The 18,459-nt window shown below is 35.4% G+C and overlaps 1 protein-coding gene across 1 annotated transcript in view; it reads left to right on the top strand.

Annotated features, from left to right (window-relative positions):
* Positions 1-18,459, top strand: part of AP3B1 (adaptor related protein complex 3 subunit beta 1) — a 239,204-nt gene that overhangs the window by 34,034 nt on the left and 186,711 nt on the right. The window contains exon 3 of the mRNA XM_027971481.2: positions 6,850-6,924. Within this exon, the coding sequence (XP_027827282.2) occupies positions 6,850-6,924 (75 nt within the window). The remainder of the gene's footprint in view (positions 1-6,849; positions 6,925-18,459) is intronic.

Genomic DNA, 18,459 nt, shown 5'->3' with positions numbered 1-18,459 from the left:
TCTTTCACTTTCATCAAGAGGCTTTTTAGTTCTTTGCTTTCTGCCATAAGTGTGGTGTCAGAAGTAGATATAAAGCAGAAGTAGTTTTTTTCTGGAACTCTCTGCATATCTGAAATTATTGATATTTCTCCTGGCAATCTTGATTCCAGATGCTTCATCCAGCCCAGCATTTCTCATGGTGTACTCTGCATATAAGTTAAATAAGCAAGGTGACAGTGTACAGGCTTAACATACTCCTTTCCTGATTTGGAACCAGTCTGTTGTTCCATGTCCAGTTCTAACTGTTGCTTCTTGACTGCATACAGATTTATGAAGAGGCAGATCAGGTGGTCTAGTATTCCCATCTCTTGAAGAATTTAAAACAGTTTGTTGTGATCCACACAGTCAAAGTCTTGGCGTAGTCAGTAAAGCAGAAGTAGATGTTTTTCTGGAGCTTTCGCTTTTTTGATGATCCGTATTCATTTACAGTAAAATAACTTCTCATTTGGCAGTAATGTCATACAAGTGAATTTGCTGATGACTAGGAAAATTACAAAGTGAACCCAAGGCCACTTAATCAAGAGTCATAGCAGCATAGAAACCCTAGGAATGAAGGTCAAGGCAGTAGGTTGCAGCTGGCCAGATACGATACTATTTGCCCCAGTTTTCGTTTAGGAATTTGCTACAAGAAATAAAAGGACTTCCTTTGTGGCTCAGAGGGTTAACAATATGACTGCCATGTGGGAGACCTGGTTCGATCCCTGGGTCAGGAAGATCCCCTGGAAAAGGGAAAGGCTACCCACTCCAGTATTCTTGCCTGGAGAATTCCATGGACACAGGAGCCTGGCGAGTTATAGTCCATGGGGTTACAAAGAGTCAGACACAACTGAATGACTAAACAAATAAAAAAAGTTATCTCTTCTTAGTAATTAGAAAAAATAAAATGACAGGTATTACCTATCACTTTTCTTTAGCCATGAAATTAAAATATTTCCTGAGTGTTTGGTTAAAAGAAAAAAAGCCTTTAAAAAGAATATTAATTATTCTTATATGTTCACAATAGAAACTCCATGTCTGGATTTAAGACACTAGTAGTAGTAGTAGTAATAGTTAAAACACTAGTAGTAGTAGTAGTTAAAACACTAGTAGTAGTAGTAATAGTAGTAGTGGTGGTGGTGTGTACTAGTTTAAGAAACACATTTGGGCAGTATGGCTTTTAACATATTAAAGTTCTATGGGGAAAGACATCTTTTAATTTTGTTTTAATATCAAACTAACAGAAAATTAAAAATTCAGTAAGAGCATGGGTTGGTCTGATTCAAGAAGTGCTTCCAAAATTAATTCCCCTAGCTTCTTTTCAGGAGAAATTGTTCATCTCCACAGATCTTTTCTAACTTACCTTTTGGAGAAGAAAACAGAAAGTCAAAGCCACAGCACAGTAGCTCTGCCAGATATTTCCCTTGTATTTCACTCTTAAACTCGCAATTATTGGTTGCTAATTTTTTCTTTTATTATATAACTAGTAATTGTTTTTCTTGAAAATTTTTCCACTGTGTGTTATAACAATCATTTTTTTACCTTTACTTTTGTCCAGTTTTTAGTGTGATTTCTAGTTAGCACCATGTTTCTTTGTGGAAGCTTTACAAATCATCTTAAAATGTTATGTTCATGTATGCACATTTATGCATCATTTCAAAACATCTGTTGGTTGGAAGTAGTTTGCTAGAGGCCAATTAGTAGAGTATTATATTAGCTTCAAATTTTCTTTATTTTTTAAATGTAATTTTCAATATTTACATTTCTCTACATAATTTGGATTTTATGAGCCCTGAATATGGGGTTTTATCACCTCATATAATTGTATACAGGGTAGTTTTAAGACCTTAGTTTTATAGTTGTTAAAAACCTTTAGACATTTCTAAATTTTAATTTGCCAAAATTTTAAATGTTATGTTTTTGTTTTACATTACTTTCTAATATATATCAAAATGCTGGCAGTGCACATCTGACTATCTTTCAGTTGGTAGCCCTGCAGTTCAACAGAGAATCTCATGAGTAGTATCTACCAGCAAGAAACCGTAATGACAGTTTCAGTTCATTTTATTATCTTTCTTTGGTAATACCTGAGGCTTATTTAGAATCATGGGGAAATGTTTCCAGTGGTTCATATGTTGAATAAAGTCTCACGTATGCCAAAGCATGCTTAGGGAAGGAAAGCTACCTACTTCAAAATCTTGTGGTTGCTTATTACACTGCAGGACTCTAGTTGAAACATACATATGTTATTTTTCTTGATATTTTTGAAAAATGTATGTCTAATGTTTAAAGCACATATTCATATTTTATCTTGGTTTGATGAAATGTGAACTAAGAATTTGAAATGTATTGCTTCATGTAGTGAACTTGTAATAAGTTTTTTAGATAAAATACTGATGAGTTGATTATTCCGAGTCCTTGAAGGAATGGAATATTTCAGTGTATCGCCATCTTTGATGTATTTTCTTTTAGTAAGTGTTGGATGTTAGAGGTCTTTTTCAGATTAGTTTACATGTCTTTTTGGGATAATGAGCAAATATGAACCTTCTTTTGGTGGTTAAATTCTTCAAATTTCTAATTAGAGTTATTGATATAAATTACTTCTTAGCCATACATGTTACATGGTATTCGGTTGGACTTTAACAGAACAAAGGGGAAAAAATAAGATTTTTAATTGATACAGAAAAAGCATTTGATAGAATTCAGTACCCTTTGATGATAAATCACTCAACAAACTAGGAATTGAAAAAACTACCTTGGTGTTTTAAAGAAAAATTCACAGCTAACTTCATACTCAGTGGTAAGAGACTGAAACCTTTCCCTCTAAGATCAGGAATAAAACAAGGCTGCCTACTTTCCCCACTTCTGTTCAACATAGTAATGGAAGTTTTAGCCATGACAATTAGGCATGAAAAAGAAATAAAAGATATCCAAATTGGAAAAGAAGCAAAATTATCTTTGTTTGTAGACAACATGATTTTATATTTAGAAAACCTAAAGATGCCACAAAATATCTTTTTGAACTAATAAGCAAATTCAACAAAGTTGCAGGATAGAAAATTAATTAATAAAAATTAGTTGTGTTTCCGTACAGTAACAATCACCAGTCCTAAAAAGAAATTATGAAGGCAGTCTTATTTATGGTAGTATCAAAATGAGTAAAATACTTAGGAATAGACTTACCCAAGGAAACAAAATATTTGTACCTTGAAAACTAAAACATTGCTAAAAGAAATTAAGACACAGAAAAATGGAAAAATATCCCATGTTCATATATTGGAATACTTGCTGAAATACCAATATTCCCAAAGTTATCTGCATACTCAGTGCAGTTCATATCAAACTCCCAGGGATTTTTTTGCGAAAAAAAGCTTGTGCACACGCACACGCACGCACACGCACACACGTGCATATTTATTTTACTGCGTGGGGTCTTAGTTGCGTCATGTGGGATCTTCCTTTGTGAAACATGGAGTCTCTTTTGTGGTTTGCAGTTTAGTTGCTCCTCAGTATGTGGGATCTTAATTCCCTGGCCAGGGACAAACTCATGTCCCCTTCACTGCACAGCGGATTCTTAACCACTAGACCACCAGGGAAGTCCTTGGCCAAAACAGTCTTGAAAAAGAAGAACAAAGTTTAGAAGTCTCACACTTTCTGATTTCAAAACTTAACTACAGAGCTACAGTAATCAAAATGTGTGGTACTGACACTGCTGTATTTAAAATAAATAACCGACAAGGTCCTGCTGTACAGCACAGGGAACCCTGCTCAGTGTTATATGGCAGTCTGGATGGAGGGGAGTTTGGAAGAGAATGTATACGTGTATAGCTGAGTCCGTTTGCTGTGCACCTGAAATCATCACAACATTGTTAATCAGCCAGACTCCAATATAAATTAAAAAGTTTTTTTTTAAAGTCACTAGGTCTAGCCCATATTCAATAAGAGTAGTTAATGCGAGTGTGTATACTGTGGGTAGGGATGACTGGAAACTGTCTGAAGCTGCCTGCCATAGAGTCTGAGAGGCTTTTACATGATGTTTTGATCGTGTTATTATCCTTTTTAGTTAAAGTGTAGTAAAGAAAATGTAAGAAGTAAAAAAAAAACAAAAATAAGTGCTGTCTTTTGTGAACTGTAACATACTGTATAAATCAGGATAAAACTGAATGAAAACCATTCATAAATGTATAGCAGTTAAACTGGAAAAAATTTAGAAAGTACTTGGAAAAAAAAATACATTGCATACCAAGGGAACAGCAATTTGAACAACTCCATATATCTCGTCAAAAACCATGGGAGCTAGAAGTCAGTGAAACATTTTTAAAGAAATTCTAATATTTTGGATATATAAGGTTAAATAAAATATATTGTCAAATTTTAAAAAATGTGTGGTACCAGCTTAAAGGCAGATATATATATAAATGTGTTTATTTATTTATATATATACACACACATAGAGAGGGTGCCTTAAAAGAAAAACTTCATGTATGTGGCCATATTATTTTCAACAAGGGTGCAAGACCATTCAGTGGGGGTAGAATTTCCCCAAATAGTGTTTGGAAACTGAAAACCCACATGTAAGAGAATGAATTTAGACCCCCTACTTAATACCATATATAGAATAAGTTAAAAAATGAGTCAAAGACCTCAATATAAGAGCTAAAACACAGGGTATGACATGAGATTTGTCAGAGGATTCTTGGATATGACATCAAAAGGTGAGGGAAAAAAAGAAAAAATTGATAGTTTAGACTATATCAAAATGTAAAACTGTGTGCATCAAATGACAGTATCAGCCACATAAAGTATTTTTAATCGTATCTGATGTAGACTTTGCAGAGTATATAAAGAACTCATATAACCTAATAACTTATAAAATATAAACTCTAAGATGACTGTAGAAGGTTTGACATATCTTGACTTATCTATGTATCTGTAAACTGTTTGTGCATCTTTGTAATTATCTCATAATTTCTAGAAGAACCAATAAAAATTACACAAAAAGTTAAAGCCAAATAATCAATATAAAAATAAAAATATAAGTTAAGTTATTGAATACTAAAAAAAATTTCTAAATCATGAGCGTAATGGCAGTCAGAACAAAAAAACACAGGGAATAAGGAAACTGATTAATAAAGTGACAGAGCTGAATCTAATGGCATCAGTACTGATCTAATGTCACCAACTAAAAAAGACCGTCATATTGGATGAAAATGTCAAGATGCAACTATATGTTCTCTAGGAAAAATCCACTTTTAATGTAAAGATAAAGAATATAAAGAAGGAAAAATATATACCATGCAAAAACTAACCAAAACATAAAAGAACAACTCCCACTCCTAACCCTAGCACTTCCCGTCTCCTGCAGCACTTTAACTTTCTCCATAGCACTGGTTCCTCACATTGTTCGTTGTCCCTCCCCCGCATTAGAAGTAAGCTCAGATGGGTGAGGGGCTTCCCTGGTGACTGAGAGGTAAAGAATCCGCCTGCCATCCAGGAGGTGTGGGTTCAATCCCTGGATCAGGGAGATCCCCTGGAAGAGCAAATGGCTACCCACTCCAGTATTCTTGCCTGCAAAATCCCATGAACAGAGGAGCCTGGCAGACTACAGTCCATGGGGTCGCATAGAGACAGACACAGCTGAGCACGCATGAACAATCCAATGGGTAAAGACTTTGTATTGTTCACGGTTTTATCCCCAAGGCCTAGAAGAGTTCCTGACATGTACTATCCTCTTGGCCAATATTTGTGGAATGAACTTGACTCTAGGATTTTTTTTCTCCTTCATGTAGTAACATCTTTTTGAATAGCATTCTGTAGACTAAAGTTAGGGAAGCCTTGGAATAGGGTATCATAGCACAGGGTATCTGACTTAGGTAATTATTGAATGACTGAAAGAGGGGACCCTAGAGAACATGAATCCCTCTCTCCACATTTTACAGATGAGAAAATTGTAAAAATCACATGGAAATACTTTAACTGTACCACTTAATGAACCTTCTTTAATCCTCGGAAGGTTTCACAAAACAAAAAAGATCACAGGTAAAGAAATAGAAAATGAAGATTAGCTTACATTAGAGTTTTCTAAAGCTGTCATGTAGAAAATCTTCTGAGAGATTATTAACTGAGATTATTATTGTTTAAAATGTCACATAGGATTTATAAAACATTTTTGTAAATTTATAAAACTAAGCACCTTACATCTTTTTAAGATAATTTCTTAGATATGGTATATAGCAAAGATCTTTCTAAAAAATTAGAAGTTAACACAGGAGGGTGAATTGAATCTTGTTTTTTCTCTTAGAAAATATGGTGTTACACCTAACTTTAGTGAGGAAAGGAAGAGGACCTCGTGAAGGGAGCTTTGAAGAAAATGGTTGGAGAAGTAGGGGAATCTTTTTAAAAAAACAAAAAAAAGGGAGAAAGAATAACTGTAGTTTGTTTAGAATAACATTTATTCTCTACCCCCACCCCATTGCAAATGTATTATATCTTTAATGTAAGAACTTGTTAAATAGAGTACAAATATTTGAAAATGTTTATAATGCCATTAGCCATAGAAATCTGTTATAAATAGTGCATGTCTTAAATTTTACTGTGTTTCTTCCCTAATATGTCTATGTATTTGTGTATTTATATTGATTCACAAGAGATTGTTCTTTGCTGCAGATAGTTGGGCCAAGATGACTCAGAAAGAGTTAAGTTTGTTAATTCTATAGCTTACTTGTTTCTGTAGCTTATCTTCTAACTATTATATGAATGTAGAATTTATGTTTTGTTTTCAAATGACTAATTTTTTAACAGTTTGAGCTCTTATATTCTACTTTTATTCCTCAGATGATTGCAAAAGGGAAAAATGCATCTGAACTATTTCCTGCTGTTGTGAAGAATGTGGCCAGTAAAAATATTGAGGTACTGTTCTGATTCACAATTTTCATGATTCCTTTTGGTGTGATAGAATCATATACTTTTCAATTGCTTTGAAACACAGCATAAGATATTTAAGTGTCACTAGACTTTTGATACAAACAAAATGTCCATAATCTTAATAGGTGGAATTGAATACAAAGTAGACATAATCTTAGCTTGGAATTTTCCTGGAGGATGTGAAAAGTAAAATTGAGATTACTTCACCTTGGTTAAGGATAGTAACTTTCTATGTATTCGTAGAAGCTAGTTTTGTTGAAGTTCTGCCCTTGGGACTTGATTTTAAAGTACTATATGTCCCGTGAAACAGGCCTAATCAGGGCAGAGACTGAATCCAGGTGTTAGGACTCCAAATCTAGTGCTTTTCCTGGAGCATCTTAGTTCTGGGAGACCCTTTCTCAGTGTAGCAGGAGGTGAGCAGAAGGCAGGATGTAGTGGGAGCCTTTAATTATTGGTCTCTCTGTGTAACTGTCGAGAGATTCACAGAGCTTTGAGGCCAAGGTAATTAATATTAGATCAGATGGACTAACATGAGAATGGACTACTATGAAATGGACTAATGACTTCTGATAGAGTGTAAAGGAAAAACAGAATGAGCCCACGTCAAAACTGTTGAGAAAGATGAGTAGGATTGAGAAGTTCAATGAAGAGAAAGAGAGATTGATCTGAGCAAATGGTGTTTTCTTAAAAATTTATTTATTTTTGGCTGTGCTAGTTCTTTGTTGCTTGTGTGGGCTTTCTCTAGTTGCCTTAGTTGGGCTATTCTCTAGTTGAGGCGTGTGGGCTTTTCATTGCCGTGGGTTTCCTTGTTGCAGAGCGCAGGCTGTAGGGCGCATGGGCTTCAGTATTATAGATGTGGTGCACAAGTCTAGTTGCCCTGTGGCATGCGGAATCTTCCCAGACCAGAGATGGAACCCATGTCCTCTGCACTGGCAGGTGGATTCTTAGCCACTGGAGCACCAGGGGAGTTCCATCTCTGTTTTGTAATTGGAGTGTTTATGTTGCTAGCACTTGATGTATTTATTGATGTTGTTGAATTTGAGTGTACTGTTATACCATTTCTTTTTTTTTTGGTTTCCTTTGTCTTTTTTGGTCCTCTCTTCTTCTTTTCCTCTTTTTTAATGGAAGAAATCACACTTAAATTTTTCTTGTTTTTATTTTTAACCCGTACTTTGTAATTTTTTTTCTTAGTTGTTGGCTGTATCCACTTAACTTTTCACAGTCCAGTTATGTTTAATGTTGCACTTCTTCACATAAAGTATAGAAATTTTGCAGCTGTATATCCCTGTTGTCTTTTATGTTTTAGTTATTAACTTATCAGATTTATATAAATTAACATCATAAGACAGTACAGTTTTTCCTTTAAATACTTATGTGATATAAAGGAATTAAAAGAAAAAACAGAAAAAAAGTATTTATCATCTATTCAGATATTTATCATATCCAGTGTTCTCTTTGAGTTCTAGGAATTCAGATTTCTGTTAGTATCAAGATCATCCTGCCTGAAGAATTTCTGTTGGCTTTTTCTGTAGTGGAGGTCTGCTGGCAATGAATTCTCTTACTTTTATCTGAAAATGTTTGCATTTTGCCTTCATTCCTGAAGAATCGTTTCACTGGTTGTAGACTTCTGGGTTAATAGTTTCTTTTTGTTTCAACACTTAAAGATGCTTTGAAGATTCTTTTGCCGTCCATAATTTCTTATGTAAAGTTTCTGATGACTGGATCATTCATCTTCCTGTATGATGTGTAACTTTTCTCTTGATGCTTTCATGTTTTACTCTCTGTCTTTGGCTTTGAGTAATCTGACTGTACTGTACCTCGGTGTCATCTTATTCATGTTCATTTGGTTTGGTGTGTGTTGAGCATCTTAGTCCTGTAAGTTCCTGTCTTTGATCAAAAGTGGAAAATTTGGGGCGATTATTTCTTCAGGTAATATTTGCCCCCTTCTTTTTTCTCTTTCTGGTATTAAAATTGCATATATGTTATGTTGTTTAATTTTTATCTGAGAATGTATGAAACTTTGTTGGTTTTTTTAGATGTTTTTCTTATTCTTTATATTATGTCGTTTTACTCATCTATTTTTGAGTTTGCTTACTCATTCTTCTGTTCAGTCCATTTAATTAAGTACATTCCTTTTACTTTAGAAATTAAGATAGTAAAAGTATTAAAACTGTCTTTTCATTTTAGAATTTCAGTTTAAGCCCTTCATATCCTTTGTTTCCTTGCTGTGATTTCCTATATCCTATATTAATGGAGAGCACGTTTTCTTTTTCTTAAGAATAAGTGCAACACCAGCTCTAAAATCCTTGTCTGCTAGTTCCAGTATCCTTATTTCCTCAGGCTTGTATTTGTTGATTTCCTTTTCTTGTGTGTTTATGTTCCATGTTTTACTTTTTCTTATGTTGGGTAATTTAGGTTTGTTTCTTTTGAAATAATGAATACTAAATTATGTAGATTCTGCATCCTTTTATATTCTATAGGTGATGTTTTTGTTTTAGAAGGCAGTTATGTTGCCTTGATTCAGATTTCAAATTCTGTTGCATAGGCAGCAACTTAATCTCATATTTTTTGTCTTTTGCTGAGCTGCTTTGGGTCTGTTCTGAGCTTGCATGGTTCAGAAGTCAGTCGGAGATGTGGCTGGAGACTGCCTGAGGAGCCCATCTCCGGGCTCTCCTTTGTGGATTCCCCTGTTTTCTTCAGTGGCCGTGGTGTCGCTGTGTTCACTTTTGGGTTCTGTCAGAGACTGGTTTGTCCGTCAGTGCCTCCACCTGTACTCCATTCCCTGCTCACTTAGCCTCAGCAGAAAACCATGGAAATGGGGAAGGCAGTTCATGCAGCTCTTTTTCTTACCGTCTCTGCACATACTCTCTATACCAGAAGAATCTGTCTGTTTCTGTTTCATTGCCAGGGACTTCAGTGCTTTTTGTGTTATGTCTAGGTTTTTTAATTGTATGTGGGAGATTGTTCTACTGCGGTTTTATTCCAAAATTACCACGAAGTCCATATATCTATTAAAAAGATTTAAAAATGAGCTCCCCTCCCCACCCCTCAAAGTCTTTTATCTGTCCTTCAGTGTTTACCATTCATGTCCCTTTTGATTCCTTCATGTAGTCCATGAATGAATGAATTTTTTTCCCTAAATGACTAGAGGAATTTCTTTAATGTTTCTCGTTTTGCTGGTGATGAGTTTTCCCAGCTTTTGTTTAAAAAGGTCTTTTTCTTGTTTTGTCTACAATTTGAAAACATCTTTGCTGAGTAAAATGTATATTTCTATATTCTTTGCTGTCTTTTTCTTTTAGTATTTAAAAAATATTTTTTTGTTTTCTGGCCTACGTGGCTTCTTATGCCAAGTATCTTGTCATTCTTATCTCTCTGTGTAAGCTATCTTTTCTTTCCTCTGTTGATTTTAAGATTTTCTCTTTACCACTGGTTTTCAGTTTTACTGTGGTATACCTTGACATATTTTTCTTCATGCTTATTCTGCTTGGGGTTTGTTGAGCTTCTAACTCATGTGGGTTTATAGTTTTCTTAAAATTGGTAAACATTTCAGACATTAGTTTTTCAAAAATATGTCTTTTCTGTCTTCTTTCCTTCTGGTATTTCAAGCAGACATACAGTACACTAATTGCTGTTGTTGCACAGGTCACTTTTTCAGTCTTCTCTCTCTGTGCTTCACTTGAGAAGTGCTCAGGCTAACCCATCTTTGCTTTTGTAGTGTCTAGCTGTTGTGACTCCCCTGCAGCATAGTTATCTTACCAGCTACTGTATTTTTCATCTCTGCATGTTTAATGAGATCATTTTTATATCCTCCAATTATCCCTTCAGCATATTTATATTTTTGCCTACCTTGTTGGACATATGGAGCATATCTATAATAGTTGTAACATCCCCCTGCTAGTTCTGTCATTCCTGTCATTTTAAGTCTTTTTCTGGAGACTGATTTTTCTCACAGTTATGATTCATACTGTCCTGACTTTTGTTTAAATTGTGTTGGGTTTTCTTGTGATGCACAATTAAGTTTATATGGATCATTTGATTATTTCAAAGCATACTTGTTTTAGATATTTTATACTGTTTTATTTTAACTGTTTTAGAAACTCTGAGAAACAGTCAGTGGCTGTATCAGATCTCCACGCTAGTCCACTAAATACGAATTTCTTACCACCTTATCCTTTCTTTTTTTTTTTGGAATTTTGAATTTTTAATTGGAGGATACTTGTTAAAGCATACTTTCAATGTGTACTAAAAGATACAGAAACACCTTTAGTCTAGACTAATGTAAGCCCGCTACTAAAGCAGTACCTCAGGATTCTGCTCAGTCATACATATATTTATGAGATATTTTCTCCCTGGCTGGTGAGAACATGAACTTTTCCTTGCTTTTTGTGATCTTTGCTGTCTGTTCTGCCTGCTTCTTCCCTGTGTTTTTCTGGTCTGGCTTCAGGTAGTTTCATCGTATGTGCAAGACCGTGCTAGCCCACAGTTTGATGTTGTTCCTCTCCAGAGTGCGTTCTTTCTCTCTCTCTGAAGTTCCCTCCTCTTTGGTACTCTGCTTTGCAAACTCAGGCACCCTTGGCCTTTGTGAACTTTGATCATTGTGTCCTCGGCACTGTGAGTCTTCTGGATTCTGTTTGAGTTGCTCCCTTGACTTTTTCCCCTTTCTCAGGGTTCACAGTAATGTACTGCCTGGTGTCCAACATATGAAAACTTTTGTTTCATTTTTTTCCCCCTGATTTTCTGTGTGGTTAAGTTAGGGAGGGTAAATAAGATCTCTCAGTTATTATTTCTAAGTTACAGCTTTATATCATAATCTGGAAATATTTTTAAAACCCTAAAATATATGGAAAGTTATCAGTCAAATGAAAACATTACTCTCAAATTTTCCTACTTACCATGAAGAATTTTCAATTTATAACTGGTTTACATGCTTGAAAATTCTCTTTCTCTTTTCCATCCTTTATATCACAGTTCTGTAACGGGGTTTTACAAAATATATTAAGTAAGCTGCATATCATTAGCAGTTTTATAGTCAGTACTTAATTACTTCTAGTTTGGAAAACAAGGCATTTTCTAATGAAAAGATTGCATTTGGTACAAGAAAAATAGAGTGCAGAAAATAATCATGACCTGAGAATGATGATTAGAGTTTTTTGCTTAAGTGAAACAAACAGATCAGCCAGGTCACATTTCATTTGTGTTATACAAACACGATGTTGATATGATGTAGACCCTTAGCTGTTATTTGAATACTATGTAATAGATTGGGTGTTAATCTCTCATATAAGAGAAACTAGTAGTTTAAATAATTTACATTTGCATGTTCAAAATCTGGAAAAGTGTGGTAGAGTATATGTTAATACAATTTCAAGAGTATATATTTCAAAAAAAAAAAGAGTATATATTTCAGTATTAAAATATTTTCTTGCCATCTTAAATTTTTTAATAGGATAATTTATATTATAGAATTTTAAAGATTCTATAAAAATTTTAAACCTGCTTTTTAGATACATTTTGAAGTAATTTCATTTTCTATTAGATAGTAAGTACAATACATATTTCAGATAGATGAATTTTATGCACAAATAAATAGGCGTCATAGAGTGAACTTGACTAACTTGAGTAAATTAAAATCGAAACACTTGTATACTTGTTGCCAACTTAAGAACCAGGATAAATTAATATTGGACTTAAGTTGATGAACTGTTCTTTCTCAGATTCTAATTAATGGGATAAATCTAGACTGAGCATGTGATCTTACAGTATTTTCAAAGTTTACTTATGATTAGTTTAGTAGATACTTATTAAGTACAATTTATGAGGTTGTTACGATGTATAATTCTGAATTGATAATTCAGTTAAAACTGTTCTTGCAGTATGACAATGCCATCTGAGCTGTCTGAGCTCCTAGTTGGATATGTACATTAGTTTTATGATTTCTGGTATAAGAAAGTTTAAGTAGCTGGGGAAAAAAATCAAGATTTCACTTAGAAAAGTTGGGAGCTGTGGGTAAAGCTTGTCTTAGTGCCTTACATATAACAACTCAGTTTATGCTCAGAAACAGCCCTGTGAAGCTGGTTTTTTCATTTTCCATGTTTTTATTATGAGGACAGAGTAGCAGAGAGATTAGGTGACGTGAGCAAGGTCACACACTAGTGTGTGGCAGTCAGAATCCAGAACCAGGCAGCTTGGCTTCAGAAACCATTTTAGGTCATTCCCCTTTTAAAGCCATCCTTCCTGTTTGACTCCTTCCTCCTTTTTCTTTAGTTTCTTTGACCTTTATCATCATCTGGTGTTAGCTGTCCTTTGGGAGGTATCTGGCGTTGGTATAAATTTGTTTTAACTTTATTGAAGGAGAGTTGATTTACCCTGCTGTATCAGTTTCTGCTGTACAGCAAAGTGATTGAGTTATATGTATACATTGTTTTGTATATTCTTCTCCATTATGGTTTTTCACAGGATGGTGAATGTAGTTCTCTGTGTGCTGCAGCAGGACCCTGTTACTTATCCATTCTGTATAACAGTTTGTATCTCTAACCCTTTCCCCAACCCCCTCTCCCCCTTGGCAACCTCAGGGCTGTGTCTCTGTCTGTGACTCTCTGTTCCACGGATGAGTCATTTGTGTCCCATTTTAGATTGCACACATAAGTGATATCATACGATATCGGTCTTTTTTCTGACTTGCTCCACTGAGTGTGATGATTGCCAGGTCCGTCCATGTTGCTGTGAATGCTGCTGTTGTCATCGTTCAGTTGCTAAGTTGTGTCTTACTCTCTGCAGCTGCACGAACTACAGCAAGTCAGGCCTCCCTGTCCTTCACCATCTGCTGGAGTTCGCTGAAAGTTCATGTCCATTGAATCAGTAAATGGTATTATCTCATTCTTAGGAATTATCTGATACTTAAGGAGTAGTATTCCATTGTGAAAGCAGTGACAGATTTTATTTTCTTGGACTCCCCAAATTACTGGTGATGGTGGATTCACTGGATGGTGAATGCAGGGACAATATTAAAAGATGCTTGCTCTTTGTAAGGAAAGTTCTGATAAACCGAGACAGCATATTAAAAAGCAGAGACATCATTTGCTGACAAAGGTCCGTATAGTCATAGCTGTTGTTTTTCCAGTAGTTATGTATCGGTGTGAGAGTTTGACCATGAAGAAGGTGGAACCCTGAAGAATTGATGTTTTTGAACTGTGGTGCTGGTGAAGATTCTTGAGAGTCCCTTGGACAGGAAGGAGATCAAACCAGTCCATCCTAAAGGAAATCAACCCTGAATATTCATTGGAAGGACTGATGCTGAGGCTGAAGCCCCAGTACTTTGGCCACGTGATGCACAGAGCTGACTCATTGGAAAAGACCCCTATAGCTGGGAAAGATTGAAGGCAAAAGAAGAGGGCAGCAGAGGATGAGATTGTTAGATAGCATCACTGACTCAATGGACATGAATCTGAGCACACTCTGGAGATAGTGAAAGACAGGGAAGCCTGGAGTGCTGCAGTCCATGGGGTCGCAAAGAGTTGGACACAACTTAGCAGCTGAACAGCAACAAGTATTCCATTGTATATATGTACCACATCTTGTTTGTTCATTCATTTGTTGATGGACATTTAGGTGGTTTCCATGTTTTGGCTATTGGGAATCGTGCTACTGAAAACATAGGGATGCGTGTATCTTTTCAAATGACAGTTTTGTCTGGGTATACGCCTGGGAGTGCGATTTCTTCGTAATATGGCAACTGTTTTTTAGTGTTTTGAGGAACCTTTGTACTGTTTTCCATAGTGGTTGCACCAATTTACATTCCCACCAGCAGTGTAAGAGGGTTCCCTTTCCTCCATATACTCTCCAGCATTTGTTATTTGCAGATTTTTTTGTTAAGTGATGGCTACTCCGATCAGAGTGAGGTAATACCTCATTGTAGTTTTGATTTTCATTTCTCTAATGTTTAGTGATGTTGAACACTCTTCTGTGCGCCCGTTGACCAGCTGTATGTCTTCTTTGGAGAAGTGTCTGTTTAGGTCTTGGGCCCATTTGGGTATATAAATTTTTTATGTTTTAGATATGGCTAGAAATGACCAAGTCCTTAGATATTGGTAATAAGTTATGCTGTAACTAGTTCCTTCTGGACTTCCAGGCTTCTTGTTTTAAATAGAAAATTCTGTACTGTTAGCTGTTTGTAATGTTCAGTTATCAATAGTAGAACTTTTCTATTCATTTTTACCCTTTACAATCAGATTCTGATATGCTGTCTAATATTTGTAACAAATGTCCCTATAAATATAATTCTGCCTCTCCCCCATGATTTCACTTTCCATGATTTCAGTTACCCATGGTTAGCTGCAGTCCAAAAATATTAAATGGAAAATTCTAGAAATAAACAGTTCATAAGTTTTAAACTGCTCACTGTAACACATAGTAGGATGAAATTTTGTGCCATTCTCTCTGGGGTCCCCAACCATTGATGACACCTGCTCCTGACATCTAACCACCAACATTGTCGTGCTCGGTGACCCCAGGATCACCCATAGCGGATGATCCTCTTTCTGCTGTAACATCAGAAGGTCAGTAGCAGCCTGACCCTGTATCACAGTGCTAGCTTCATTCACCTGACTTCATCTTACACATAGTTATTTCCTCATCTCCCATCACCACAAAAAGGAGAAGGATAGGTGCAGTCCAGTAAGTGAGAGGGATCAGATTCACACAACTTCCATTACAATATATTGTTATGGCTGTTCCCTTTATTATTAGTTATTGATAGCCTCATACTGTGGCTAATTTATAAATTAAACTTTGTTATAAGTATGTGTGTGTAGGAAGAAACATAGTATGTATGGAATTTAGTACTATCTATAGTTCCAGGCATCTACTGGGGGTCTTGGAACGTACCCCTCACAGATAGAGGGGCACTACTGTATTGATCTGTTTGTTCTAGGTTTGTTTTGCTCTTAAAATGCTGTTAGTTTTTGGAAACAGGCTTAATCCTCTAATGTGGAAAAACTGACCTAAGCTGCTTAAAATTTATGTTCAGAAAATGGATATTTCATTGCTGTCAAGTACAAAATTTCATTTTTACAAGTACATGCTGCCTTAGACACACAGTTGAGCTGTACGTCATAAGCCATTCGATGTCAAATGATACCAAAAGTGACCTAGTAAGCAATCAGTGGTTATAGTACAAAAATAATCAAAGGTTTAGTCAATAACTCATGAAGTTTGATGCACTAGTATTGATAAGCTAATTAAACAGATCTGCCTGTGTCCTTCCAGCCTACTGGGGCTCTGCTGTGATTAGCTTTACAGCAAGGAGTATTGTAACATTGAATGAAAGTAACTGATCAGAGAATGGTTTAGTCACGAAGCTTTAAGTACTCCCATTTCTGGTCACAGAATGGTTTCAGGGAAAGTAGGCTTTCTCTGCACACCTGCAGCCAGTCAGTACATAGGCCTCTTGTGGTCAATATTGATTGATTCTTATAACAGAACTTGAACAAATTTAGTGTTTTGCAACCTTCTGTGATTTAATATTGTTATGCTTTTTGCTATAACAGTCATAAAAATCCTTCTCCAATGGTGAGTAATTATAGCAATGCCTGCTAGCTCAGCTGTGGTTTGAACGTTTCAGTGTTGCCAGTATATATACTAGATATATTTTGGAGTTCATAATTCAGCTTTAAGAGCTGGCTTACAGTTAGGTAAATAAAAGATGTTGCTGAGAAATAAATCCCAAGAAGATGAAGAGGTGGGTGTGGACCCAACCCATTCTTGTTTCCACGCTTTGCTGAGAACTGTAGACTGAGATCTGAATATAACTGGTGAAGAGAAAGAGTATTTTAAATGATTACTTTTCTTTAAAAAACCCACAAGTTAAAGACTTTGGAGACAATCTTCTTAATACCTGTTGTTTACTAACAGTGTGTTGATGTCCTTTTAAACATCTGTTTCATGAATTATAACAATTGGTGGTAAGTTAGATATAGCAATCTAATAGGAAATGTCCCCCCCCCCTGCCCCCGTCTCTCATTGGGCTGTGATGTTTCATTTGGCTGATTATTACTGGGCTCCTACTGTGTGCCAGGCTATCGTGCCTGTACTAAATAACCTCACTTTCATTCCAAGGTGGATTTGAAAAATATCTTTAAAATCTTGTGTTGATTTGATATGTTTAAATTGGTCCAGATCAGTCAACCAGCAAATGTTGGCTCCTTTTTGGTGCTGTTGTAATCTTAGGAACTTTAAAATCTGGTTGGGGAGAAAATGATAAGTACTTCTTAAACTGGGATTTAAGAATTTAAAGATTTTATATATCCATTTAAATATAATCTAAAGCATTGGGTATATTTGGATCATTTGATTACCATCTTGTATACTAGTTATCACTTAATTTTGGAACCCATTTTTTGTATTCTTATGTGAGATCACATTATTCAATGATCATTTGAAGGTTTCATGGACTTGAAGGGGCCTGAGTGGGTTGGTATCATCTGTGGATGAGTGGGCATTTGGGTGAGATCTGCTTTTGATTGATTGACACGCCAGGGTGTGGTTTTTTTTTTGGAGTGAATTTGTTCCTGATTGGCTAATGTTCAACAGCAAGGGGCTGTCACAGTTCGGTTGACTTGCAAAAACTTGTTGATTTAGCTGAGTTTTTGTCTGTTGAACTCATTTGAAATAGTTCTGGTGGCTGCACGTTGCCAATGCTATAGAAAAAGCCATCTTAAAAGGAGTGTGGGAACTTAAAAAGCTACGTTGTTTCAGATTGTTTATAATGAACACTTCAGATACTTTTAAAATCCGAGAAAGTACTGTTATTTTGGGGTTGGAGGTTGTCTGGAAAGATGAGATCACCCCTGAAGTGAAAATGTCTCTTGGTTTATGAGTATAAACTTAATATTCATTGTGAAAAAATTAAATAATATAGAAAGATGTAAAGAGTGAAGGTCACTGGTTAATACCATTACCCAAAGACAGTCACTGTTAACACTTTACTGTGTAATGTTTTTTAACTTTTATGCTCAACTGCTTTGAATCTTGGTTCTTTGTTTAATAGATTTCCATGTTGCTCAAGTTACTTAGCTTCTCTGTGCTTCAGTTGCTTCACCTGTAAAATAGAAATGATAATGTCTATTCATTGAATTGTGAATATAAAATTAATTAATCTAAATAAAACATTTAGAACTGTGCCTGACACATAGTTAAGTATATAACTATTTGCTATTATTACCATATTATGTCTGGTCTAAGACATGTGTTTTCTATTTTAAAGTTTATGCAGTTGGGACTTATCCTTACAGTTGAGGATGACTTAAAATTGGCAGAGGTTTTGTACCTTTCTTGTGGTCCATGAAATTCTGGTACATCTGACAAATTGATGGTGTACCCTAAGACTGATAAAACACAGCATATGCGTGTATACTTTCTGTTAATACAGAAGTGAGATCATAAAATGCATATTGTTTCACGTCCCTAAAAATTTTTACAAGGACATATTTTCAATGTCAAATATAGATTCACCTAATTACATAT

The sequence above is a fragment of the Ovis aries genome, chromosome 7, assembly GCF_016772045.2.
Source record: "Ovis aries strain OAR_USU_Benz2616 breed Rambouillet chromosome 7, ARS-UI_Ramb_v3.0, whole genome shotgun sequence".
Lineage (NCBI taxonomy): Eukaryota > Metazoa > Chordata > Mammalia > Artiodactyla > Bovidae > Ovis > Ovis aries.
The sequence above is the reverse complement of the archived record's forward strand: the minus strand, read 5'-3'. Positions and strand labels throughout refer to the sequence as shown.